The sequence below is a fragment of the Lissotriton vulgaris genome, chromosome 3_1 (assembly GCF_964263255.1).
Source record: "Lissotriton vulgaris chromosome 3_1, aLisVul1.2, whole genome shotgun sequence".
Lineage (NCBI taxonomy): Eukaryota > Metazoa > Chordata > Amphibia > Caudata > Salamandridae > Lissotriton > Lissotriton vulgaris.
The window spans coordinates 1,772,428,261-1,772,454,346 of record NC_141689.1 but is presented as its reverse complement, the minus strand read 5'-3'; the positions used below and the strand labels follow the sequence as shown (position 1 = coordinate 1,772,454,346).

Sequence of the window (26,086 nt, the reverse complement as noted above, 5' to 3'; positions counted from 1 at the left end):
TCAGTGGGCCCAGCATCAGGGCAACATGTCCGACCACATCTTGATCCCAGAGGGAACTGCAAGACAGTTGCAGTGGTGGCTCACGGACCGCGATTGGGTCAGCCGCAGATCCCTCTCCCTACCCCAACCGGAGCACGTAGTTGTGACTGATGCGTCCCTCCTGGGCTGAGGGGCCACATGGGAGAGGCGGAGATCAAAGGCCTCTGGTGGAGTCCCGGCTCCACATCAACCTTCTGGAGCTGCGGGCGATCCGGCTTGCACTGAAAGCATTCCTCCCCTCTGTCCGGAGGAGTGTAGTGCAGGTGTTCACGGACAACACCACCACCATGTGGTACTCCAACAAACAGGGCGGGGTGGGGTCGTGGACCCTATGCCAGGAGGCTCGCCGCCACTGGCAATGGCTGGAACATCAGGCCGTGACCCTGGTGGTTCAACACCTGCCAGGTTCCCTGAACGCCAGGGCGGACACACTCAGCTGTCGGTGCATGATGGATCACAAATCGCGTCTGAGCTCGGACGTGGCGCAAGGCCTCTTTCAGCAATGGGGAGAGCCTTGGTTAGATCTATTCGCCACAGAAGAGAACGGGCAATGTCATCAGTTCTGCACTTTGGAATTTCCAAGGTGGCACTCGCTTGGAGACGCTTTTCGTCGCGAGTGGAGTTGCGGTCTGTTGTATGCCTTTCCGCCTATACCACTTCTGCCCAGAGTGCTGAAGAAGATCAGACGCGAATGGGCCCAAGTCATCCTTGTGGCTCCGGACTGGGCACGAAGATACTGGTATCCCGAGCTACTCAGCATGTCAATCAATCCCCCGATTCATCTTCCTCTTCAGGAGGACCTTCTGTCGCAGCAGCAGGGGACGGTCTTCCACCTGAACCTGTCCAGTCTCCACCTCCATGCGTGGAGATTGAGCGGCGACAGTTGAGGCCATTTGACTTGCCTCCTGAAGTCTGCGATGTAATTCTAGCAGCCAGGCGTCCCTCCACAAAATCGGTATACGCCTGCAGGTGGAACAAATTTGTGGCATGGTGCACAGCAAAGGCTGTGGATCCACTCTCTGCCCCCCTCTCTGAGGTTTTCCTTTTTCTTCTTTCTCTTGCCCAGCAGGGCTCTGCTCTGGGCACTATTACGGGCTACCTCTCTGCCATTTCCGCCTTCTTGAGGCTTCCTGATCAGCCCTCTTTTGTTCAAGTCCCCGGTTGTAAATAGGTTCTTGAAGGGCCTCACTCATATGTTCCCCCCTGTTACTTTCGTGATGCCGCAGTGGGACTTGAACCTGGTTCTGACTTATCTGATGTGCGCTCCCTTCGAGCCACTTCATAACTGTACTCTTCGTCTTCTTACTCTCAAGACTGCATTCCATGTTGCCATCACCTCTGCCAGGAGAGTGAGTGAGCTCCAGGCCCTTTCTTCACAACCCCCTTTCCTTTCTGTCCATCCGGACAACGTTGTGTTGCAGACGTGACCCTCTTTCCTGCCCAAGGTAGTCACAGCCTTCCACATCGGGCAGCCCATTACCTTGCCCACCTTCTTTCTGCCTCCGCATCCCTCGAAAGAAGAAGAGGCTCCACTGTCTGGACCCAATACGTGCACTCTCATACTATCTGGATCGCACACGCCAGTTCCGGGTGGATGACCTACTCTTTGTTGGTTACGTGGGCGCTAAGAAAATTCGGGCGGTGCACAAACAAACCATTTCTCGATGGGTTGTCTTGTGCATCAAGGCTTGAGATTCTCTGGCTAAAAAAGAGCCTCCTGTGGGGCTGCGCACCCATTCCACTCGGGCCACGGCAGCTACTACTGCCCTGGGTCGGGGAGTCCCCTTGCAGGACATCTGTCAGGCAGCTATATGGGCCTCGCTGCACACGTTTCTAGTTCCTACTGCCTGGTCAGCCAAGTCCGGAGAGATGGCTTTTTCGGCCGTTCCGTTCTCCAGGACTTTCTGGTGTGATTATTGGTTTGCAGACCCACCACCAGGGTTGGTATTGCTGGGGTATCTATTCTAATACTGACCTGTTTCTTTCAGATGCACAAGTTACTTACCTTCGGTAACGATATATCTGTAAGAAACAGTAGTTAGTATTAGATTCCTTACCGCCCCACCCATCCTCCCCGTTCTGCAAACCGATATCTAGGGTTAAGGTCATTCCTTCTCAGGGCCCTAGTTTTCATGGCACCAGTGTTGGTTTTTATCATGGCTCTGCGTTTCTGGCTTAGAAAAGCTGTGTATAAGAACTGGTGTCAGCACGCGAGGGCGGCGTCTAAGTACTCCGGCGACGTCATCCCGGCGCCAACGACACTGACGCGGAGCCGCAGACGACACCTACCGACACAAAGGGGTACTGCTACGCAAACATTTCCGGATCCATATTGACGCCTGGGGATATTCTAAGGTAAGGAATCTAATACTAACTACTGTTTCTTACAGATATGTCATTACGGAAGGTAAGTAACTTGTGCATACAGGAGTCCCAACTCACTATGGCAGATGTAATTCGAGCAACTTTGTGGCAATAAAAGCAATCTTTTGGCAAGAGCATCCTCCACTCGTTGTAGGGGTCTATGTCTACCATACCCCACACTGCTGCCCCTTATGTTGCAATAGTCTATTTTTTTTTTGCTGCTTAGATGTGTAAAGCTTTAGGGACGGTCTTAGATCCCCAACTTCTGTGTAAAATGAACAAGCATTTGCAATGCAATAGGTCTCGCATTTGGGAGGGTTTGAGCTATTGGCATTGTAAATGTCAATGCTTTTTATTTATGTTTTGAAAACCTGCATAAACACGCCCTTTGTACTTATAGTCCTTGCTTATGAGAAGCAAGGCTAGCAGTCGAAGAGGCAGTTACTGTCAGCCTTGCTTCTCGTGAAGTGTGTGTTGAAGCACCGCTTGCAGGTTTTCAAAATACATCATTAAAAGGTATTGTCATTTACAATGCCAATAGCTCAAACTCTCGCAAATCCGAGACCAATTGCATTGGCAATGCTAATCTCTTCAGACGCCTTTGTTTCTTTCTCTTTTTGTCCTTGTCCAGTCGATCTCTTCACATTTTCTCAATCATTGCTCTAGCTCTTTCTCTTTAGTAGCAGCAGCAGTGCTGAGAGGGAGAGCATATCACGGAGCAGGCAATACATTTGGAACTTTGTGGGCCTTTGGCAGCATGAGCGTTCTAAATTCTGCCTGGCTGAGAATGCTCCTTAAAGTAATTTATCTCGGATGTACGTTGGTGTCTACAAATCAAGTCACCTAATTAAATTACGAAACTTGCTTTCTGGACATTGAAGGTACGTATTTCTGAAATGTATTTATTTATCCCGGAGGTATATTTTATGTCTATAAAACAAGTTTCCAATTTAATTAGGCAACTTCCTTTCTAGACACAAAACTTTTATACTGGATAAAAGACCACTTTTTAATAACATGTTTTTGGTTGCTTCTCAATCTGGCAAAATTAAAAATGCTGCCTTCTAGCATCATCACTGCTATGTGCGCCGTACCAAGAGGCCAACACAATGTCAAACAGCCTTTTTACTGGCAGGCACTTTGAAAAACGTGCACTACATGCAGCTTGAACTCCAGCGCTCTCAATCCTAACCTGCTACAAACGCTGGCAAATCACTCCTTTAAAGGTTCATAGGCTCGGTTCTTTGAGCCCTGCATAAGCTGAACTCTGAATATTTTGCTGTTTAAATCCTAAAACAAACATTGCGTAAAATATTATGTCTCTTCACAATAAAAAAATCTATTTCTTTAGCACGTGGAAGCTTTGATATTAATACATCAGATTATAGCACTGCACTGAAGTTCTTTTCAAAAGTCATCGTGTTTACACATCGACCACTAGTGAACTTGAATGCAAGAAAGTCATCTAAAACCTGTACGCAGTCCATATTATTATAGAGGAACATTATAGTCTATTAAATCGAACAGTGATTTCATACTTACTAATGTAGACAATGAAGTTTTGGTGAAAAAAAATATTCCCCCAAGATCACATTATTAAAGTGGGGAAGCCATGATTTATCCATATTTTTTGGTTTCACTTTGTACAAATCCGCCACTAAAGGGGTATCTATTTCTCTATCATTATGTTAAGGCTTTGTTTTGGGGGGTGTTAAGAAGGAGTCTTCAGACTTGCGTAGGTTGAAGCTTGTAGGTTTATTCTTGAGATTAAGTTCATGCGAAAGCACCCACAGCCAAAGCCGTCCAGTCGTGAGGAAGCCAACGTCCAAAGTGACGTGCGAGGAATCCTCACGACTGAAAGGCAGGATTCCAGAACCAAGAAGAAGATCTCTCGTGCAGCAGCACGAGAGAGCAACAAAGTGAGAGAAATCACATTATATAACATCTTCCCCACTAAGGAAGGAAACAAAGCAAACATACTAATGCAAACAGGAGAAGTTGTAGGAACAATGGGGAATTGCAGTGTAAAGCTAAATTACTCTAAAACATAGTCTCTCAATCTGCAGGATAACGGTTTTAAACGAAAAGCCCTTTTGGTTGCCACTTCAGGGGTTTCAGGAGTTTCCTGAGAAATCGAATCATGTGGAAGGGAAGTTTCAGGAGTTTCCTGAGAAGTCGAATCATGTGGAAGGGAAGTTTCCTTGGATAAAGAGGACTGAGGGCTGGAGTGCGAAGTTTCAGCAACGGGATTAGAGGAATGTGGTTGGGAGTAAAGAAAATCAAACCAATCACAATGCTCAGAGTCTGAAGTGGCATGCTCCTTGATGACATGGGCTTGAAGTGGAGAGATCTTGACAAGAGCTCGCTTGTTCCACCATCCACTGTCATCAAGAAGGGCTGAGGTTTTACTAACTTGAGTGACCAAATTGGGGGAGGAAAATTTGGACATACCTTTGGAAACTCTTTTTGGATTTTTGACAAGAACCATATCCCCTTTTTGCAAAGGTTGATCAACAGAATGTTTACCCTGATCAAAACGTGATTTCATTAACAGTTGCTTAGCAGACACATGATCTTGAACAGAAAAAGAAGAATCAGATAAACAAGAATTCTTATGCAACCAACTGGGATTAAGAACAGAATGAACTCTTCTTTTTCTAAGTAAGCTAAAGGGGGAAACCCCGGTGGTCGAATGTGGAGAAGTATTGTAGGCCCAGACTTTGTCATGAACAAAGGGTAAAGGGTCGAGCCGAGAAGAAATAGCGGTTTGGACACCCTCCTTAATGATGCGATTGCATCTCTCGACAAGGCCATTTGAAGACGGGGAGTACAAGGCAACTTTGTGATGAAAAATATCGTTACGTTTGAGAAAGGAACACATCTTTTGAGAAACAAAATGAGTTCCGTTGTCGGTAACGATGGATTTGGGAAAACCTTCAATGTCAAAAACAGACTGCAAAAAATTAATGGCATTGTCAGTGGAAGCAGAATTGCAAAAAGAATAATAAAGCCATTTGGAATAATAGTCAACCAGGAGTATGAGAATCTTGTGTGCAGAGGGTAAAATATCATAGGAACAAGAAAAGTCCAAGGCTACTTTGTCCCACGGGCCAGCCGGTAAAGAGACAGGACATAAAGGAGTGGAAAGAGTCTTCCAATGTTTATCGGAAAGGATACACTGAGTGCAATTGTCAATCATCTTTCTAATATGAGAATCCATAGAAGGCCACCAGTAAAATTGTTTGATGCGCTGACAGGTCTTAAATATGCCGAGATGACCCTGATGAGCCGAGCGAATGATATGATCGCGAACAGACTGAGGAGGAACAAATAGATCGTTGCGCATGACCATATCATTGACCAAAGAAAGCTCTTCCGAAACGTTGGCAAAACCCTTAAGATCAGTGGATAGGGTTCTACGTTCGGGCCATTTGTTGACAATGAAATTCTTAACTTTACAGAGAACAGGGTCATTGGCATAGGCTGAATTCCATTCTGCTTCAGAGATGGGTTGACATTCGGCAACGGCATCAATAGTGGCAACAACACATTCAACGTCATCATTAACAATAGAATCATCAGTAAGAGACATTCTAGATAGGCAATCGGCCCTGAAATTTTTACCTCCGGGAATGTGTTTGATGACAAAGTGAAATTCGTGAAGCTTGGAGAGGAGACGGACAAGTCTAGCAGAAGCTCTATTCGAGGCACTGTCAGAGAGCATGTGCATGAGAGGCTTGTGGTCTGTGTAAATTTCGAACTCGCGACCCCAAATATAGGATTTAAACTTTTGAATAGCCCAGACGCAAGCCAGGGCTTCTCTTTCAATTGTGCTGTACCTGGTTTCAGCAGGAAGAAGGGTTCTGGAAGCGAAAGCAACCGTGTGTTCTTTGCCCTCAACCCACTGACCCAGGACAGCACCCAAACCGGTGAGACTGGCGTCCACAGTGATGAAGCACGTAGAACCGTCACAGAAGGGGTTCAAAGCAGGTGAATCTTCGATGATCTTTTTGACTTGCTCAAAAACTCTTTGCAAGTCTTGGGACCAAACAAATTTTACACCTTTTCTTAAGAGTGTTCTTAAGGGTTCAACAATTTGAGCATAACCATGAACGAATCTGGCGTAATATTCAGATAAGCCAAGGAAGGAGCGAAGTGCGTCGCGATCCTTGGGAGGCTCAGCGTCACGAATGGCTTTAATTAAAGAGAACTTGGGTTTGATGCCATTGGGGGAAAGGGAGTGACCCAAGTAATCCAACTCTTGGACACCAAATTTGCACTTATCGTGTCTAACGGTCATGCCAGCTTTTTCTAGGACTTGTAGGACAGTATTAAGAGTTTGGTTGTGTTGAAAAGAGTCATTGGCGTAGACCAAGATGTCGTCTTGGTACGCTTGTACGCCAGGGATACTTTGAAAAAGGTTGTCCATTAGTTTTTGGAAAATGCTGGCAGCAGAGGCCAAACCAAAGGGAAGCCTAAGGTACTTGAACGCACCGAAGGGGGTGACGAAAGTTGTTAACTCTTGAGACCTGAGGGATAAGGGAATTTGGTGATAAGCGGATCTGAGGTCAAGGAGGGAGAAGAATTTAGCCCCACCCAGATTAGCCAAAAGGTCGTGAATTTTGGGGAGGGGGTGGCAATCAACAATGATATTGTTATTGAGGGAGCGTAAATCGGCACACAACCTAACCTCACCAGTCTTCTTGCGGACTAGAACAATGGGGGAAACCCATTCAGAAGAATCGCAGGGGGCAATGATTCCTTCGTCACAGAGATTTTTAAGGACGCTTTTGAGTTCGTCTCTAGCGCTCAAGGGAAGAGGACGAACCTTGTGGACAACTGGTTGAGCATTGGATTTGAGACGAATTTCATGTTTGAAACCAATCACAGTGCCAACCTTATTTTGAAATAAGTTTGGGAAGGAACTCAGCAAGGAGTCAATTTTGACAATGGGAAAAGAAAGATCAGAAACGTCAAAGTTCCCAGAATCATGACTGGTATAATAGTCATGAGGGATGTCACCAAGAGCAATGGGTTGATCAGAACCAGGCTTGAGGATCAAGCCCATTCTGGCTAAGTCAAACCAGCCTACGACGTTCCTGCCCTTAATGGCAACATAGACCTTGGTGAAAGTGTATCTTCCAAGACAAGCAATGTTGGAATAAAAGAACCCCAACATATCAATGTCTTTTTCGCCAAAAGCTTTGAGGTGGAGATCAGACTTTGATAGAATAACTTTAGGCCAATTTGCAAAAAATGTAAGATCAGACAAAATGGTGATGGGAGAACCAGAATCAGCTTTAACCTGGAGGGTGATTGTACCGACTAGCAATTCACACAAAGGACTCTTAATTTTGGAAAATTCAAGAGAATCACATTCAATTGATAACATAACATCATTGAGTCTGGAAGAACAAGAGTCTATATTCTCCTGGATCTCGATATTATTGACTCTAGTGAATCTCTTGCGACCCCTGCAGACGGAAGGAAAATGACCAATTTTCTTGCAGGAGGAGCACTTTTTACCAGAGGCGGGACATGTGAGAGAATTGCCAAGATGGTTCCTGGATCCGCATCTGTAGCAAATGAGGGGTTTTCTATTTGTTTGTCTTGAAGAACTGTTGACAAGGTCAATTGAAGTGAAACCAGAAGATTGTTCAACTAAATGAACAGAAGGTTGAGAAATGCTCTCTTGTAAAATCCTAGACGAATACGTTGCACGCTCAATTCCCTTGGCAATATCAATAGTCTCAGTTAAAGAAGGATTTTTGCAACTTAAGAGACGCTCCTGGATTTTTTTTGAATGGCAAGCAAATATGAATTGATCTCTAATAGAGGTATCTGTACTAGCACCAAAGTCACAAGTAGAAGCTAAGATTCTAAGTTGAGCGATGTAGTCCTCTACCGATTCATCAATACTTTGTCTACGTTTGAAGAAGTTATGGCGTTCTAAAACAATGCTAGGCTCATCATCATACTGTTTATTAAGGCGAGCAATGGCTTCTTGAAAAGCATCCCAGTTGTCACCAGATTCACCAGCGGGAGAAGCAACAAGTGGCAAATTTTCGAAGACTTGTTGGGCAGCAACTCCCAGACAACCATAGAGAATGGCAACTTTGCGAGGAGGATCGTACTTAGTGGCGTCAATGGCTACTAAATAATTTTCAAAACCTTTTAGCCAATTGCGCCAAGCGAGAGTGGGTTTACCAGGAGTTTGTAGGAAAGGAGCTGGTGTTTGAAACTGTTGACCAGAAGCCATCGTTGAAAAGATGAGGTTGAGAAAAGTGATAGGCAGAAAGCGTGCCTATTGCTGATGAAAATAAACGTGGCAAAGAGCGTGCCTATCGCTGTGATGGGTGAACTTGGTAGGCAATGAGCGTGCCTATCGCTGTGATGGGTGAACTTGGTAGGCAATGAGCGTGCCTATCGCTGATGAAAATGAACTTGGTAGGCAATGAGCGTGCCTATCGCTGTGATGGGTGAACTTGGTAGGCAATGAGCGTGCCTATCGCTGATGAAAATAAACTTGGTAGGCAATGAGCGTGCCTATCGCTGTGAAATATGAGAATGAAAGGCAATAAGCGTGCCTATCGCTGCGAAATTTGATGGAAGCGCTGTAAAATTGAAGGAAGCGCAGTGAAATTGAAGAAAGCGCTGTAAAATTGATGAAAGCGCTGTGAAGTAGATAAAAGTGCTGTGAAAATGGTGAAAGCGCTGTGAAAATTGGTGAAAAGCGCTGTAAAGTTGAAGTAAGCACAGTGAAATTGACGAAGTAGCAGTGCGTGTGAAACGCAAAGCGGTGGATGAAGGCTTTAAAATGAACAGAAAATGGCCGCCGGCGTCGTCGTCTAGGAGACGGAAATGCGTGGTTTTCTAGATGCAGTGGAGCTTGTTCTGAGGCGTAGCGCGCGTGTGCGCGAGCAGGAAGTCGGAACGTTGCGCGCGTGAATGAGCGCGAGCCGGCAACCGACGGGCAGAAGAAGCGCCAGCGAGCAAGCCCAAAAACCAAATAAATTGAGGCCGGGAGGCAGGAAATGGACAGGAAAGATGTCCAGAGGCATACAACCTGGTGTAGCAGGAAGCAGACTGGAGGCGAGTTGAGCAGCGAGGGCACAACGAGCAGTGGTCGAGTTCCGGTGAGTAGGCTGGCGGTGGGTGCAGGAAAATCCCGATCGTCGCCAATAATGTTAAGAAGGGATCTTCAGACTTGCGTAGGTTGAAGCTTGTAGGTTTATTCTTGAGATTAAGTTCATGCGAAAGCACCCACAGCCAAAGCCGTCCAGTCGTGAGGAAGCCAACGTCCAAAGTGACGTGCGAGGAATCCTCACGACTGAAAGGCAGGATTCCAGAACCAAGAAGAAGATCTCTCGTGCAGCAGCACGAGAGAGCAACAAAGTGAGAGAAATCACATTATATAACAGGGGGCGTGGCTACCGGCTGAACATGGTGGACATGAGCTGAGATCGCTCCGTTCAACACCCTGAAAATAAGCTAAAAATCCTGTCATACCCGTCTCCACGGAATTCCCACCTCCGCACTGAGGCAGCGGAAAACACGCTGAAGGTGCGTGGATGAAATTGGGGACTGTGGGGAGCCATACGTGGAAGGGCCAAAAACTCACCCCAGAGAGGCCGCAGCCGGAGAGAAGCCGCGGCCCACAGTAAAGGCGGGGCCGAAAGGAACACCGAGGAGCGGATCGGCCGCGAGAGCTGATCCTCGCTGGGCATGAGCAGAGTACTGCGGCGTCAACAACTGCGGAGTGAGTGACCACTCCCCCACCCCCCACCCACACGCTTATCGCCGGACTGCAGGGCAGGGAACAAAACGGACGCTCCTGCTCGTTGACCCGCCACCCAGCACTGCCTTCGGGGTGTGTGGCTGACGTGCCCTAAACAGCAGGGCGGTCTGCGCTGGGCCGGGAGAACTGGCCGGGGGGGCGAGTCGAGGAGGTACAGAGAGGATAGACTCCAGACAGCGCACTTTGAGAGAGGGCCCACACCACCCCCGGGCGCAGAACACCCTGCAGGACTACTGCTAAGTTCCTGTAAGCATCAATACATAGCGCAAAATGGCGGCGTGCTGCTAGGGGAGGTTGAGTTGGTCTACCGGGCAGGAATCAACATTCTGGAAGGGACAAAGAGCCCCTGCACAAAGCGCAGTCACGGAGTGGACATCAACCCAGCAAGAGAGGGGGTTCTGTCGGTGCCACATACATACATTTATGTGGACAACATAAGGGTGACAATGCGGCCTTGGCACCGCCCGGAAGCGCCCACCAGCTCCACTCCCTCACAGGGTGGAATTTACAACAGGAGCAACAGCGAAAGTCAGCACCTGGGTGCCAACTGCAAGCGGTGAGCAAAGCGAAGGGTACATACAGGCAATCATGACCTGGGCGATGGCTATCGCCCGCAGTGGACATTCCCTTGGGCGTAAGGTGAACATCTACAGAGACCCAGCGAAACGAGAGTAGGGCACGGCGCCAGCAGCGGAAAGGGTTAGCTCGCCACACACAGGAACAGCTCGGACACAGCTGAGGAGCACTACCATGGGCCTGACCCCGTGGCGGACAGCGCAATGCAATCCACCCGCTCTGAGGACCCCTTGGCCTCGTCCAACAATGAGGTAATTCTGCCAACAGGAATGGGTTCTCAAGAGGCCAAACTGGATTTAATACTGACTGAAATCAGAGCATCTAGAGAAGCGCTTTAAACAGGTATGGACGCAGTGTCCACGGGACTGTCCCTGCTAAAGGCGGACCACAGCAAACTTGCAGAGAAAGTAGCTGCCCACAAACTGGCACTTGATGACCTAATACCGCAGCAGGCGGAACATTCCACGTGCCTGGAGGATCTGGAGCGTCAGCTCAGAGGATTGCGAGACAGGGTACACGACACGGAAGGGCGCTCACGCCGCAATAACGTCTGCATCCTTGGCATTCCAGAGCAAAGCGAAGGAACGACACCCACCCCCCCAGCCTTCTTGTTGAAGACTGGCTCAAAAACGTGGTGGCGCCGACGGGCCTTACCCCACTCTACAGCGTAGAAAGAGCGCACAGGGTACCTCCGCGACCGCCCAGACCAGGTGCACCCCCGCGCCCCTTGATTGCGCACCTTCTTCTTTACAAGGATAGGGACACGATCTTCAAAGCTGCCAGAGAGAACGCCCCGGTGAAATTCAAAAACAGGACAATATCGCTGTACCCTGATTTCACCCCATCAGTCCAGAAAGCTAGATCGACCTTCATGGGAGTGAAACATGCATTACGGGATCGCAACCTTAAGTATGCTCTCCTCTTCCCGGCACGCTTAAAAATCATGCATGATCATAAGACATATTTTTTCGATACACCGGAGGAAGTGTCGGAATGGATGGAGATAACACTCATGCCGAACGCTTCACAGGATCCCCTGCGGGGGTCGCTGGGAGGCCGCCCCTCCCACCGGACGGAACTGAATACGAACCCACCGACTGTGAAAGAGACAATTCTAGAAGTAGCGCTCCTGACCACAACGGCCCTGGCAGCTCACGATGCACAGGAACAGCCAGGCACGGATCAACAGTCTGGCACGCACACGGAAGTTTCGGACTCTGACACTAATATGCAACTCTTTCCACGCATCACTGCGCAAATTGGGAACGACTTTTGAACACCAGTGTTGAAGATGCCAGTTGGTAACGTATGTAAATGTACAATATGAACAGGAAGAGGTGGGCACTTGTGGACTGGGGTTCTTTGGTAGGACAGGGTGCACCCCAGGAACTCTCAGCGGATAATTGTCGGGTGAGTGCAGCCGAAGCCACCCCAGGCGAATGCACGGTTGCGCTTAATTGTTATGCCCACGTTGGGTAACAGATGTTTGGTCCCCAGCTGGTTTTGGGCGAGGACCTTAAGGTTGGCAAGTTTAGCATAGTTAAGGCACTCAGATCATGACACAATCTCACACAATTGTTGTACCGGGCATAGCACTCACTGTATATCCTCCTCACTATGACAACACCTAACCCATATACCTTCTGCACCTGGAATGTGCGTGGTATGGAATCAGTGCACAAGAGGCACAGAATATTGGCACAATTGAACAGAAGAAAGATTAATATAGCCTGTCTGCAAGAAACCCACCTAAATGGGGCAGAAGGCTCCAAATTGCACCACAAATGGAAGGGTCAATTATTTTCCACCACCTATTCAGCCTTCTCTAGGGGGGCTGCTATATGGATAAGAAACTCCGTCCCCTTTAAATTAATGGAGCAGCGGGTAGACAAAGAGGGAAGGTACGTATTCGTACGTGGGATACTGGATGGCTCCCCTGTAGTACTGGGATGCATCTACGCCCCCAATACAGATCAGACGAAATTCCTTACCACCCGTAGCGAAATAATATCAGACTGGTCGGAGCAGGGATGGGTAATAGGCGGGGACTACAATGGGGTCCTGGATGTCTCCCTTGATAAGTCCCATCCCCCACTACACACAGCTGATAGCAGAAAGCAGGTGGAGGTGCTATCACTCTGGGCAGATTGTTGGGACATGTCGGATGCGTGGAGAATCAAACACGCGACTCATAGGGAGTACACCTTCTACTCGCCACCACACAAACTACATACTAGAATAGATTGCTTTTTCTGCTCTAACACACTCCTGGGGTCCATCACTTCGGCTCTACATATGGGGAAGACACTGTCTGACCACAACCCAGTAGAACTAACTATGCAATGGGGGAGGGTCCCGACCCCGATACCAACTTGGCGCCTACCGCCGGGCGTGCTAGAGGATCCGGTTTACAGATCAACAATATCAGAAGTCATAACCACATTCTTTAACGAGAACGCGGGCACAGCTAGCTCCAGGCAAATAGATTGGGAAGCCTTCAAGGCGACTATACTGGGAGTGGCCATGAGCACGAAAGTAGGCATAAGACAGACTGTAGTAGAGAAACTTGCGGAGGTGAAGGGCAGACTAGCGATGTTGGAAAGAGAGGCAGCAGGCACAAACAACCAACTTACACAGCTTCAGGAGGCCCATATACAACATGCAGAGCTACGTGAGGAATTACGGGTCATTGACTACTGGGAATATACGAATAGACAGCACACTCAGGCCGACAGGTTGGGACCATTACTGGCACACATGGTACGGAATGCACCCGTGTGTGCCCCTATGGTAGAGATCAATGATCAGACCAGGAAAACGATAGGGACACAACTGGGCATCAATACCGCTTTTAAGGACTACTACACACACCTTTACGGACCGCACCCACCGATGACGGACATGAATTTTGAGTCATTTATGGAAGACCTACCCATCCCACAACTCACGACTGCGCAGCGAGATGACCTAGCCCGCCCCATTACGATCGCAGAAATTAGGCAGGCCATTAAAGCATTGCCACGGAATAAAACTCCCGGGACTGACGGCCTACTGGCCGAGTTCTATGTAGTCTATCTTGACTTACTAGCTCCGCAGCTACATCTCCTATACCGAGAATCGTTGGAGTCCATTGCCCTGCCACCCATGACTCTTCAGGCACTGGTTGTCTCCCTTCTAAAACCTGTAGAGATGGTTTATAGATGGCGAATTATAGACCGCTGTCGCTACTAAATACGGACTATAAAATACTTAGCAAGATCTTAGCGGCAAGACTGAAACAATACATCCCAACGCTTATACATGCGGACCAATGTGGCTTCGTGCCCGGACGGAGCACGGCGCTTAATCTAAGGAGACTGACTCAGATTATGCTCCATGAGGATGCACGGAGTGGGGCAGAGGGCTGTATCTCCCTGGACTTAAAGCAGGCGTTTGATTCCTTGAGATGAGATTATATGTTTGCAGCTTTGGTGAGATTTGGCATACCATCTGACTACCTGGCATGGGTAAATCGTTTATATTTGCACCCTACGGCGCGCATCCGCACTAATAGATGTATATCGGGACAGTTTGTGATAGCTAGGGGTACGCGTCAGGGATGCCCCTGTCACCCCTACTTTTCATACTGGCCTTAGAACCCTTGCTGCACAAGCTCCGTGCCCTGGTCACACCACGAGGGGTACTGCGCAACTTAGTGCCACACATAGTATCGGCCTATGCGGACGATATAATATATGTTAGGGACATGTCGGGCTGCCTTGAGCCTATGTCTGAAATCTTTGAAACTTTCAGAGTAATATTGGGCCCTGCTATCAATGAAACCAAAGCATACGGTTACTATTTTGGTGACGCTCTGAGTGATAACCAGTTACTTTTTTCTCCGCTTTGATTCCAGAAGGCGCCCTTGACATTTAAGTATTTGGGGATACAAATATACCGCGACACGCGAGATCTGCTAGATGGTAACCTCGGTAAAACGCTCACAACCCTTAAATCACAAATACAGTTTTGGACTACCCTGCCATTGTCAATAGCAGGAAGGGTAACGATCTCCAAAATGGTGGTACTACCCCGACTGATATACTTCTTTACGAACCTCCCGCTCCTCATACCGATGAGCACCTTTAAATTGCTAAATACAATGTTGACGGAGCTGATATGGGGACTAGGGAGACGACGTGTGAGTGTCGCTAAGTTACAATTATCAACGTCTCAAGGCGGTATGGGTGTCCCGGACATGGCCGCATATAGCTACGCCTGCCAACTCCAATGGCTAGCCTACTGGCTGGCTGACCTCAACCTCCACGAGATAGACATGACCATGACCGATAGGGACCGCGGCATCATACACCACCTACTCCTACCAAATACCCCGATACCCAGATCGACGCCACACTTACTACGTCTTGCAATTAGGTACTGGAAGAGAGCTGTCAAATATACAGGCGCGACGATCCTGTATTCACCCACGATACCTTTGCTAGGCCTTCCTTTAGGGACAGGGACACCGACGGAGCGTGCGCTCCAACCGTGGCGTGATTCTGGTGTTATGAACATAGGCGACTTTTTTGCGGATGGCAGCATCATGACGCACGTGGACTTCGCGCGAGCGCACCAGACCCCTGCAGCCTTGTTTTTAATGCATGCAAGAGTGGCACACTACATTACCACAACTTGGGCGCGGGACGGAACAGAACCACCCACGAACCCATTACTCACCATGCAATATTTAATGGGGACAGGCAGTCACTTAACGAAATGGCTGACGTATGGCATATGAACTAGTAGAGCGACCTCACTGCAACCCACCAGGGAGCGTTGGGACCAGGATATAGGGCGGGCGCTCAAAGATAAGGAATGGGAAAAGATACTGAAATTCCCCAAAAAGGTGTCACGGAACCCTAGATTCAAATTTATTCAACTAATGATTCTGCATAGAGCGTACCTTACTCCACACCGTCTGCACATCATGTTCCCTGACGCGGCGGACACGTGCCCCCGCTGCATGACCGCGGATGCTGGCCTACTGCACATGCTGTGGGACTGCCCCAGGCTAGGTCATTATTGGGGAACAATCCACAAGGCCCTGACAGCGATTGCCCCCGCAAGACCTTACTCCTCCCTGACATACTGCATGCTAGGCCTAGGCCCCACTGAAAAGAAGAAAAGTACCACCACACGTTTCGTGGACCTAGCCCTTCTCTTGGCTAAAAGGGCGATAACGAGGTGGAAATCGGCTAGACCCCCTGACCCTGGTGACTGGCACATGGGAATGATACGATGGGGAAAGGCGGAGGGGACTGAGCTGCAGAGGGAATAACGTAGAGGCCTCCGCAAAACGCACATCTCAATGGAATGACAGGCCATACTCTTAAAATTTGAGGCATATGATGTCACAGCGTTGGCATAGGTAAAGGTTGTTAGTATGATAGCCATAACGAATAACAGATGCGACACTCTGAGACGATCACGCACCGATGGGTGCGGTAGTAAATAAACTTGGAAAAAACTAATACTGAAGACAGGGGTGTTGAAAGTAGGAGGCACATGGGATATTAATGTAATGTATGGAACTGACCCAGTACATCATGAAACACACTGACGATTTGATCGGAGTGCGAGGGAAGTTGTGGGAGGGAGGGTTAGAGTTATGGGGGATAAGATGTTTGAAATAAGAAAATACAATATTGAAAATACTTGAGCTTTTTGTAAACCGTATGACGTGTAGATCATAATGTGATGAAACTACTTGTTGTAATGCTGTGATAATCTCTGCAGAAAATAAAAATATATATATATTTTTTTAAAATGTTACGGCTTTGTTTTTACCCTCTCTGTGCAATTTTTATATAATGCAATTGCAACCCGAGGGTATTGAAGCACTTTACATGCGTACCAATTACATTATACAAGGTCACATACATTTATCTACACACAGGACAGGTTTACGGATTTGCCTAGAATCAGAGGACATTGAGCCAATGGCCAGAGTTGAACCTAGTTTCCATGTTCCAGAGTTGATAGCACTGGTCATATGGCCACATTCTTGGTAGAGGGGTGATGGCCGGCTGAATCCAGTATAAGAACCGTATTGATGGCCCATTTATCACAGAAATGGTGCTGAAAACTGTACCAAAAGACACCAATTTAGAAAACAAATTCTCTGGCGGAGAACCGTTGCTCAGACCCATCTCATTAGCTGCAGGCCCTATCCATTTGCTCGTTCACGCTATAATTCAGACATTGTCTTACATCCAGTGGTCGAAGTGGGAAAAAAAGTAGGGGAACTGTGGGTGGAGAATCAGGAGCCGTCATCTCTCCTGCCCCGTCAACTCTCCTGCCCCGTCAACTCTCCTGCCCCGTCACTTCTCCTGCCCCGTCACTTCTCCTGCCCCGTCACTTCTCCTGCCCCGTCACTTCTCCTGCCTCGTCACTTCTCCTGCCCCGTCACTTCACCTGCCCCGTCACTTCACCTGCCCCGTCACTTCTCCTGCCCCGTCACTTCTCCTGCCCCGTCACTTCTCCTGCCCCGTCACCTCTCCTGCCCGGTCACCTCTCCTGCCCCGTCACTTCTCCTATTCGTTACTTCTCCTGCCTGGTCACCTCTCCTGCCCCGTCACTTCTCCTATTTGTTACTTCTCCTGCCTGGTCACCTCTCCTGCCCCGTCACTTCTCCTATTCGTTACTTCCCCTGCCGGTCACCTCTCCTGCCTGTCACTTCTCCTGCCTGTCACTTCTCCTGCCTGTTACTTCTCCTGCCGGTCACCTCTCCTGCCCTAGTAACTCTCCTTTCCTGTTGTCTCTTCTGTCCAGTCACTGCTCCTGCCTAGTTCACGCTGTGTACAAAATTGACAAATTACACAAGGTGTCAAATTCCCCTCAGTACTCTGTCTGGGGAAAGCTCCTCTGAAATCACCAACTCCGATCTCACTGGCACTTAATATGCTAAAGGCAGAGGGCGAGCGCATTGTCATTCCAAAGGGGATAATCTGCCTCACTCGGAATGACAATGGGCCTGCCCTCGGTGTGTATGAGCTCAGGGAGGGGCTGCTGAAGCCTCTGGAGTTCAACAGAACAGTGCGAGCAGCCCTTGGAAGCTGAATGAAAAAGTTATTGTTTGCCGTCCCGGGACGATATTTTGAAAGAAAGAAGTAGGGGAACCAACTGAAATAATTTTTAGAAGTAGGGGCACGCCGTGCCCTTCCGTCCCCGCCCACTTCTACCTCTGCTTACATCTCACCGCTTTCAAATTCCACCAGCCACCACTGCTCCGGATTCTTTACTAGGGAAGTTTAAAGACTTATTTTAACTATTAGTAATGTTTACGCCAGTACGGAGAAGGCTAATCAAGGACTTTAAATGGTAGGTGCGCTGGACATTTTTTTGTCTTGTAGCAAGGGGACAGCCTCCACGTATACTCTCAGCCGGGAATCAGAGTCGAGTGGAAACCTAAGGTGGGCAGGTTTGGAACATTCTAACGTAATGTTACCAGCATTCCTTTCAGTAACGCAGCTCCTGCTGCAACGGATCTCTTCGTAGTGTTTTTACTAGCATAGTTGCTTAGCTTTACGCGATAGAGCCTGCTCCTTTCCATTCGACTCTCCTGCATCCTTCTCCTTGCACAGGCTCCAGTTTCCAAATGTACTTGTCCAATTCTTTTAAATAACTTTAAGGGCCACAGCAGCAGACTGTAATGGTGCAGAGCAAGAACAGAACAATGATGTAAGTGCAGACGTGTGCCGGGGTGAACCAACGAAGGTCCCAGGTAAGTGGCACGTGGAACTGAGCAAGCAGATGGTCCACTATGTTTATTTAAACTAATAATGCATTTGGTGATGTGCACTGCTGTAAATTCTTTTGCTCACTATGATGCTGTGCAGCGGCCACCTAAGCCGGTAAAGGTGTTTTCATGACCCAGCATTTTATATAATGCTTCCGTTTTATTTTTTTTATTCATTGGCTCCTTTTACAGAGGTTCTTTAGTACCGCTTTTATTTTCCCCTCAGACTTACCCTTCCCCCACTGCCCACGTTTTGCAATTCGCTCTTTAAGGGCCATTTTCCATTTTTGTGCCCGGTGCTTTTGCCCACGGGCCGTCCTCGCTTCTTGTTAATCTGCTGGGGTGAATTTCAGAAAATTGCAAACACACTCGTTTTCCCACAGCTACTTCCCCACAGAACACAGTAGTAAATGTATACATGCTTTCCCAGTTGGGGACTTTGGTGTTTTTTAATTGCTGTTTATTAGCTTACCAACAGAGCTGCACATGAGGCTCACTATTCTGCCCAGTAATGTAGCCCATACTTTTATCACTGTAGCATATGCTATTTTCATGCTCTATATTTTGTTTTTTATAGCATTGGCGTAAGGCTCACTCTGCTGCAGACAGTCGTTTGGCTTGTTTTTCTATCACTAGAGTTGTTCTACTAAGGCTACAAGCACAAAGTGCATAATTTGTTTTCTGTAAGCATGTTTGAAGTTCTTCTCATTTGTTTCTTTGGTGGTAAGGAGGCTTTTTGAATTAGTCCATACGTGGCCATTGCTCTTAATGTACGGTTTAATATACGGTACTGCCATATTCACTATAAAGATGCCTAGACCCTATTCTTTGGTAATGACAACTCATTTTTCACGCAATCAATCCCAAGCCTGCACCCGCCTTCGCTATCCCCTGAGCTCCCAGAGAAACATTCTTTTGAGTAAGGGCAGCTCTTTGGATAGCGAAGGCGGGTGCAGGCTTGGGATTGATTGCGTGAAAAATGAGTTGTCATTACCAAAGAATAGGGTCTAGGCATTTCAGAAGCTAATAAGGCTTCAGCATGTTTATCAGGCGGAGGAAGTGCACTCCTAATGTTTGGTACAAACAGTTTTTTAAACTAAGGTTGTGAAAGATTTTCTTGGGTCTCCGTCAGGACATGAACTTCATTATCCAAAGCCTTAATTTGGTCTAAAACATATCGTCAAAAGTCCCTCGGTAGTGCCACCATACTGCTGAAGAAGAGTTTACAGAGGTTCATTCACTCCTCTTAAGTATCACCAATGTTCATAAAGACGTTTGCATTTGGTTTATTTTGCATGGTAGCTCCCTCAGTTTCCCATCCCCTCTATTGCGCTTTGATGGTGGCTGCTTGGACTCACTGTGCTGATGAGCATCGGGCTTGCTGAAATGGTGTCAACGGTTGGATCGTGGGAGATGCAAGGATTGTTAATAATAGCTGTAAAGCTCAAGGTATTTTTTGTTTCTTTCAAACCATTAACGTCTCTTTTAAACAAACTAACAGGCTCCACATATGATGGCTTAGAGAACGGGGGAAATATAGACGTTTTTGGTTGAATTATCGTAACTTCAATCAGTTTTTGTAATGATCCTTAACCAGCTCCAACTCAGTATTGATAGCGCCTATTGCAGATGGCAAATGTGTTATTTGGGGAGTAAAGAGATTACTCTTGCCTTCGCCATTTTCTTGCTGAGCAAGTCTTTTACCCTGTTTCTAGGTAATCCAAATAAGAGGGTGTAAGTAATCAGGAAAAGCCCTACCTCGGTCACCCAGCTCCGGGGTATTGGGCAGAAGTGCTATCCCAAGTGCCCTGCCTGGATGCAGGCGGGCCACTTTTGGCCCCGTCTTCGCCCAAGTGTGCGCCCTGCGTTGTGTGAAGCAGTAGGGATCTTTATTGCGTGTGCCGGCACTTAAGTGCTCCTCCCTTCCTTGGGTGCGCTGAGCATTTAAGTCCTGGTCCCCTGCAGGCTGTAACAGCATCCAGTTTTGTGGGAAGCAGGGTGGAATCTTTACTGCACACTCCGGCGTTTTACTGCTTGTCCAGGCTTTGGGTGATGCTCGGCCTTTGAGTTCTGGCCCCCTGAAGGGTGTAATGGCGCACACAATGGTCATAGCAGTCACCTTCAGAGGGCACCCGTTTCACGCACAACTCCAAAATCCAACTGGCCTGTTTACAAGGAGACAGAAGAGGCAGGCACCAAAATGCCATACATCAGGTGCCCCCAAATAACTCTTCTCCCTCACACTCTGACAAACTCACTTGTCCCGGATGAGATTGGCACAACAGCTTCCAGGGCCACTGTCGGAATCCCTCACTCCAGGGTTGCTGCCTGAAGCCAAAGCTGCTCTGCACCACAAGCTCTGATCACGAAGCAAATCGCAGGCTGGCCCTGCTTGAATCTACTTGTCTTAAGGCCCCAAGTATCAACAGCCCGCATTAGTGAATCATGGCTGCTATCCTCTTCCTTGCAGCTTTGACAACACCAATGACATTCAGTCATATACAGGTCGCATAGCTGATTTAACACCTGTTACAGCCTGAAATCAAGATTTAGGCACTATGTTCAGTGTTCATCAATGGTTGATAAAGGCGGAAGCCCTTATTAAGCATGAACTAAACATGTGTGGCTATGAACGCTTTTTACATTGTTGAGGCACCATGTGTATTGTGTTAGATAATTGTCCAAATCTTTAGCAAACATCAATGGTACGAAGTACTGTGTGGATTCATTGCTGCTCACTGAAGCCTAGCACCATAATGTATGCTCTGTGTGGTGCCATTGTTGCCCGTTACGGTTTAGGGTCATGATGTATGTCCTCTGTGGGGCCATTGATGCTTGGTACACATGTATTGTTTATAATGATCATCATGATTGTTCCAGGTATATGACTTTTCTGGGGCTGTATGTAGCGTGTCAGCTTATTTTTAGGGCAGTCCCAGCATGCTAGGATAAGGACACAGCCTAGATGATGCGCTAAGCTTGGCATAGGTCTCTTTGCCTGTCTGTGAAAGTCACACATTTGTTGATGTAGAATTAAGTGAATGGGGCACGTAAGGTCAAACATATTACATTTGTAAATGCTTTTTATGTTATCCTTAAATTTAGATCACCATTCAAAAGTGGGATTTCTATGGCAAGTCGTCTTTGTAAAGCAGCAATGTTGAGTCGATTCAATTTGGTTGCCAAAGAAGCTAAGAGAGATGACTTATTCCAGAGTTTCACTTATCATGATGCAAAGGTAAATTGCTCTTAAAACAATATTCTTAAATACGAAAGTACAATTTCAGCGGGTATAGTCTTTTATTGAACTGTAATGATTGTTCAACTTTTTTATTTGATAATCAACTTTATTAGCATTTTAAACCAGCAAAGAGAATTCATCGGCAGCAGCTCATAAATCAACAGGTACAATGAGTTAAATTCAGTAGTACATATGGGTAGGGTTAATCCAGTCCAATCCGACTTTACAGTTTGCGTAATACTAACAAAGACAGTGTATATATCTGGGTTCACGGTGGGATCAAGTTAAACCAGGCTTTTCAACTTTGATGAGTAGCTCAACAGGTCAACAAATTGCAACTAAAATATATTGCAATTGAGCATAGCATAGCATTGCAGTTGCACAGCAATTAGCCAGTAGACCATCTCTGCCTGTTGAAATGATGGCTTCTTAAGCAAACAAATGTGTATTTACAAATGAGGACACATCCCTCACACCCAGTTAAAATATGAGGGGTCTGCTGTACTGTTAAAATGAGTTCCTGATAGTTACTCCCATCACCAGTGGATTCCTCACCGCATGCAAATCCTCCCCACATGCCAGACTGGATCTGTAAAAGTTGAAGCAACTTCTGCGCTAGTAGGTGGTACTGTGACTAAAGCTCCACTCCTGTGCCCCCCTGGATGTGATGTCACAGAGCTGTAAAAGACAAAAAAATGAAGTGTGGCTGGGTTAAAGTCTGTGCATAACCATAAGTGTAATTAGCTCACTGAAAGATCCTATAGGATGCTGAAAGGAAAAAGGGGAAATGGCCACCCATGTTCCCAAATATTTATGTGGACTAAAGTCTCAAAAACCAAAGCAATTAAGTCTTAATCCTGAGCAAATAATGGAAATAATGTTCAAGAGTTCAAAAAGTATGATAGTCCAATTCTTCTTCTTTATTTTCCAGTAGTCCTCGCATATATCCTGGTAATCAAATCCAATAGGGCAGATGATTCACAGTAGTTAGTATTATAGGTTGTTACAATCAGAGCCTAGGACTAGTCGTAATTAATAGACATAGCCAACGTGTGTTTCGTCTTAAGGACATCACCCTCCAACTTCCTCAGTGCAAAATGTCTACGATATCGGTAAAGCCTTCAGAGTTTAAATTATTTCAATTCTATATATACAGCCTATATCCATTATTCTTGAAACTGGTACGTGGTGAGTTGTGTTGTTAACACGTACGAGTCGGATTATGTCTATTCATAGACTGAGAGTACTCCATGTAAAAAGTCTGGCTTCTCGCAAGCCTCTCGTAGAGTGTTCTTGCGAAGTTATCCCACTCCAGTAACACCCACAAATGGGAAAAACCAAGAAGTCGAATAGGTCTTCAACTTCACTCCGTCCGTCTAAGTCATCTGACAAGATGAGGGTGAGTCATTACTCAAGGCCTGACTCCACGGTTGAGCCTGGGCCATTTCCGCGCCTCCCTGAGTTTCCAGGTGCTAGGCGACCCCAATCCAACTCCAAGAATTCTGTGAGGCCATGCATCTCATATTTGGGTGGCACACTCCCAGGTGGAGTGCCTTTGTGCTCTGCAGGTTCAGGAGGGGCCCCTACTGGTTACCTGCTGGCAGGTTCGCATTCGGCAACTTGAATCTACAGATGGATCCAGAATGGTGACGCTCGAGCCACCTCAACCTTCATAGCACCAGCCCCATTGTTGGTGCTCTCGGTGCAGCCAACACCATTCCCAATTTCAACACGTAGCCGGAGGGTCATCGTCTGATGCAGACTCTGGCGCCAACTGGAGCCACTCCCACAAGCGAGAGCCTGACTCTATTCCTATGGGTTAGGACTTGGGGAAGACTGGGAGGGGGCACTGGAACGGAATAATACCAGCCCCTAGACCCAAATATTGACCCAATATACTGTCTTGGTCTCTCATACTGTGGCTACTTAGGACGGAGCTTCATTTGCACAGATGGTTCGAAAGGTGGTTTAGGTCCTGGACCTTCGACTGCCCTCTGTGGCAGTTGAGACTCATGACTTGACTGTTGCTTCCTCCGGAAGTTACCCCCTCAGAGCTCCTTCTATCTTTTAATGATGCACTACAGATGTCCTGCTCGGGCCTTGTCCAAGCTCATGTGAACAGCATAATTGTCCGCCACCATCGCCCCGCTCCAGGGGGACTCCAGTTTTCTCACCCAACAACCTACCCCAGAGAGCTTGATGGTTCAAGCTTCCACATCCCATGTAAATCCTGGTGAATTCCCTACCACCCCACCTGATCGGGAATCCAAAAGGCTGGACACTTTAGGCAAGAAAATGTTTTCTTCCACCAGCCGGGGATTACGGTTTCGTAAACTCTGCGTTCCTTTTGGGCCACTACTCCCATTCACTTAAGTATTCGGTTGTGCAGGTGCTGCCTGTGGTCCTGGAGGAGGCCTGGGCCTTACTACCCCAAGCTATGGCAGACGGGAGAGACGCAGCTAAGTTAACAATCCGCTGTGGATATGACTGACTTGGTAGGCAGAGCAATTGTTTCTTCTGTGACCTTAAAGTGCATTCCTGGCTGAGGACAACTGACTTTTCAGGGGGTGTCAAAGCTCAGCTTATGGACATACCTTTTGATGACGCCTGTCTCTTTAGAGTGGGAGCATTTCAAAGATAGCAGAGCTTACAGCTATGACCTTGGGCCTTTCCATAGACCCTCACCAACCCCAAATCCACCTTCCGTGACCACGGAAGGTACTTCCAGCTGCGTCTTTACCCACCCAGCCACCAGGGCTCGCAAGATCTTCAGCCGCTGTGTGGCCAAGGACGTGGTACCCAAAGACCCAGTGGGTCGGGCGTAAGGCCAATCCACCACAGCTGCAGCCTCCAAGCCTCTTTAGTTTGCCCTCAGACTATCATGGGCAACCAGTGGGAGGCAGGATACGCCATCACCTGCACCACTGGAGGTTGATAACATCCGACCTCTGGGTTCTCCATATTGTCACAAGAGGCTACTTTCTCCCCTTCATGACTACCACCGTCCCATGCCACCCAGTTGCGACAAGCTGACTTGAGACATCTGTCCTTAATCCACCAGGAAGTAGCGGCTCTGTTTCCCAAAGTAGCCATAGAGAGAGTGCCAATGCCAGATGTAGGTTGTGGTTTTTATTCCTGCTTCTTTCTGGTACCCAAGAAGGATGGAGAAGGTCCTATCCTAGACCTGCGCCCTCTAAATTTCTTCCTGGTAAAAGAAAAATTCTAAATGCTCACGCTCACTCAGGTTCTGTCTGCCCTCGAACCGTGAGACTGGATTGCTGCTTTGCACTTGCAGGACGCATACTCCAGCATTACCATCCTGCCTGCCCATGGGCAATACCTGCGATTTACAATGGGCCACGAGCACTTTCAGTTTGTTTTGCTTCCTTTTGGCCTTACCTGCATCCCTTTGATCACCAAGGTGATGCGGTTGCAGCTAATCTATGCAATCAGGGGTACTAGTCTACTGGCTATTGAAGGTGGTCTCGCCTTCAGACAGTCGTCCCCACCTCCAGACTACGGCAGACGTCCTGCCCTCATTAGGGTTCACTATGAACCTGCAGAAGTCACGTCTTTCTCTCCCTCAGATTCTGAACACAGTGCAGTTTTGGGCTTATCTTCACAAACGGCGAGTCAAGAATTTTCAGGCTATGATACCGATGTTTCAGCCTCTATCCTGGGTTTCCCTGAGACTGTCTCTGAGGCTGCTGGGCTTCATGCGTCCTGCTTGCTACATATGCCCAAGCTCTGAAGTTCCAGTGGGTGAAACATCAGGGAAATCTCTCCGACATGATCCAGATCTCAGAGGGTTCTGTAAAAAATCTGCAGTGGTGGTTAACGAACTGTGGTTGGGGCTAAGCAGCAGACCTCTCTCCCTTTCCCTTCCCCAACCAGATCTGACAGTAGTGAAAGATGCATAACTCCTGGGATGGCAAACATATGGCATGGTGTTCAGAGTAGCAGGTTGACCCCCCCCCCCTCCATTTGCCCTGAGCTAAAGTCTAGAAGCTTTGCTCCCACAACCAAGTGGCCTGCTCATCAGAAGCCACCAACCGAAGGCTCCCTATCCCCATTGTATAACATTGGGCCTCCGCACTCTGCCTCCCTAGTGCCACTGAGGGTGTAACAAGAGTGAATCCTTGACCCCGGGGGACTCCTGAGTCTACCCCCAGAACATCAACTCCCACTACCAAATACTTACCTTAAAACCGATAACACTATGTTTGAGTCCTATGAGCTGCAGATCACACACTATGCATAGATCACCATCTGGTGTTGGGTCCGGATG

The 26,086-nt window shown here is 47.7% G+C and overlaps 1 protein-coding gene across 2 annotated transcripts in view; it reads left to right on the top strand.

Moving 5' to 3' along the window:
* Window positions 1-26,086, top strand: part of ADAD1 (adenosine deaminase domain containing 1) — a 1,085,588-nt gene that overhangs the window by 1,001,741 nt on the left and 57,761 nt on the right. For both annotated transcript variants that reach the window (XM_086962193.1, XM_086962194.1), the window contains one exon: window positions 21,663-21,795. In XM_086962193.1, the coding sequence (XP_086818319.1) occupies window positions 21,663-21,795 (133 nt within the window). The remainder of the gene's footprint in view (window positions 1-21,662; window positions 21,796-26,086) is intronic.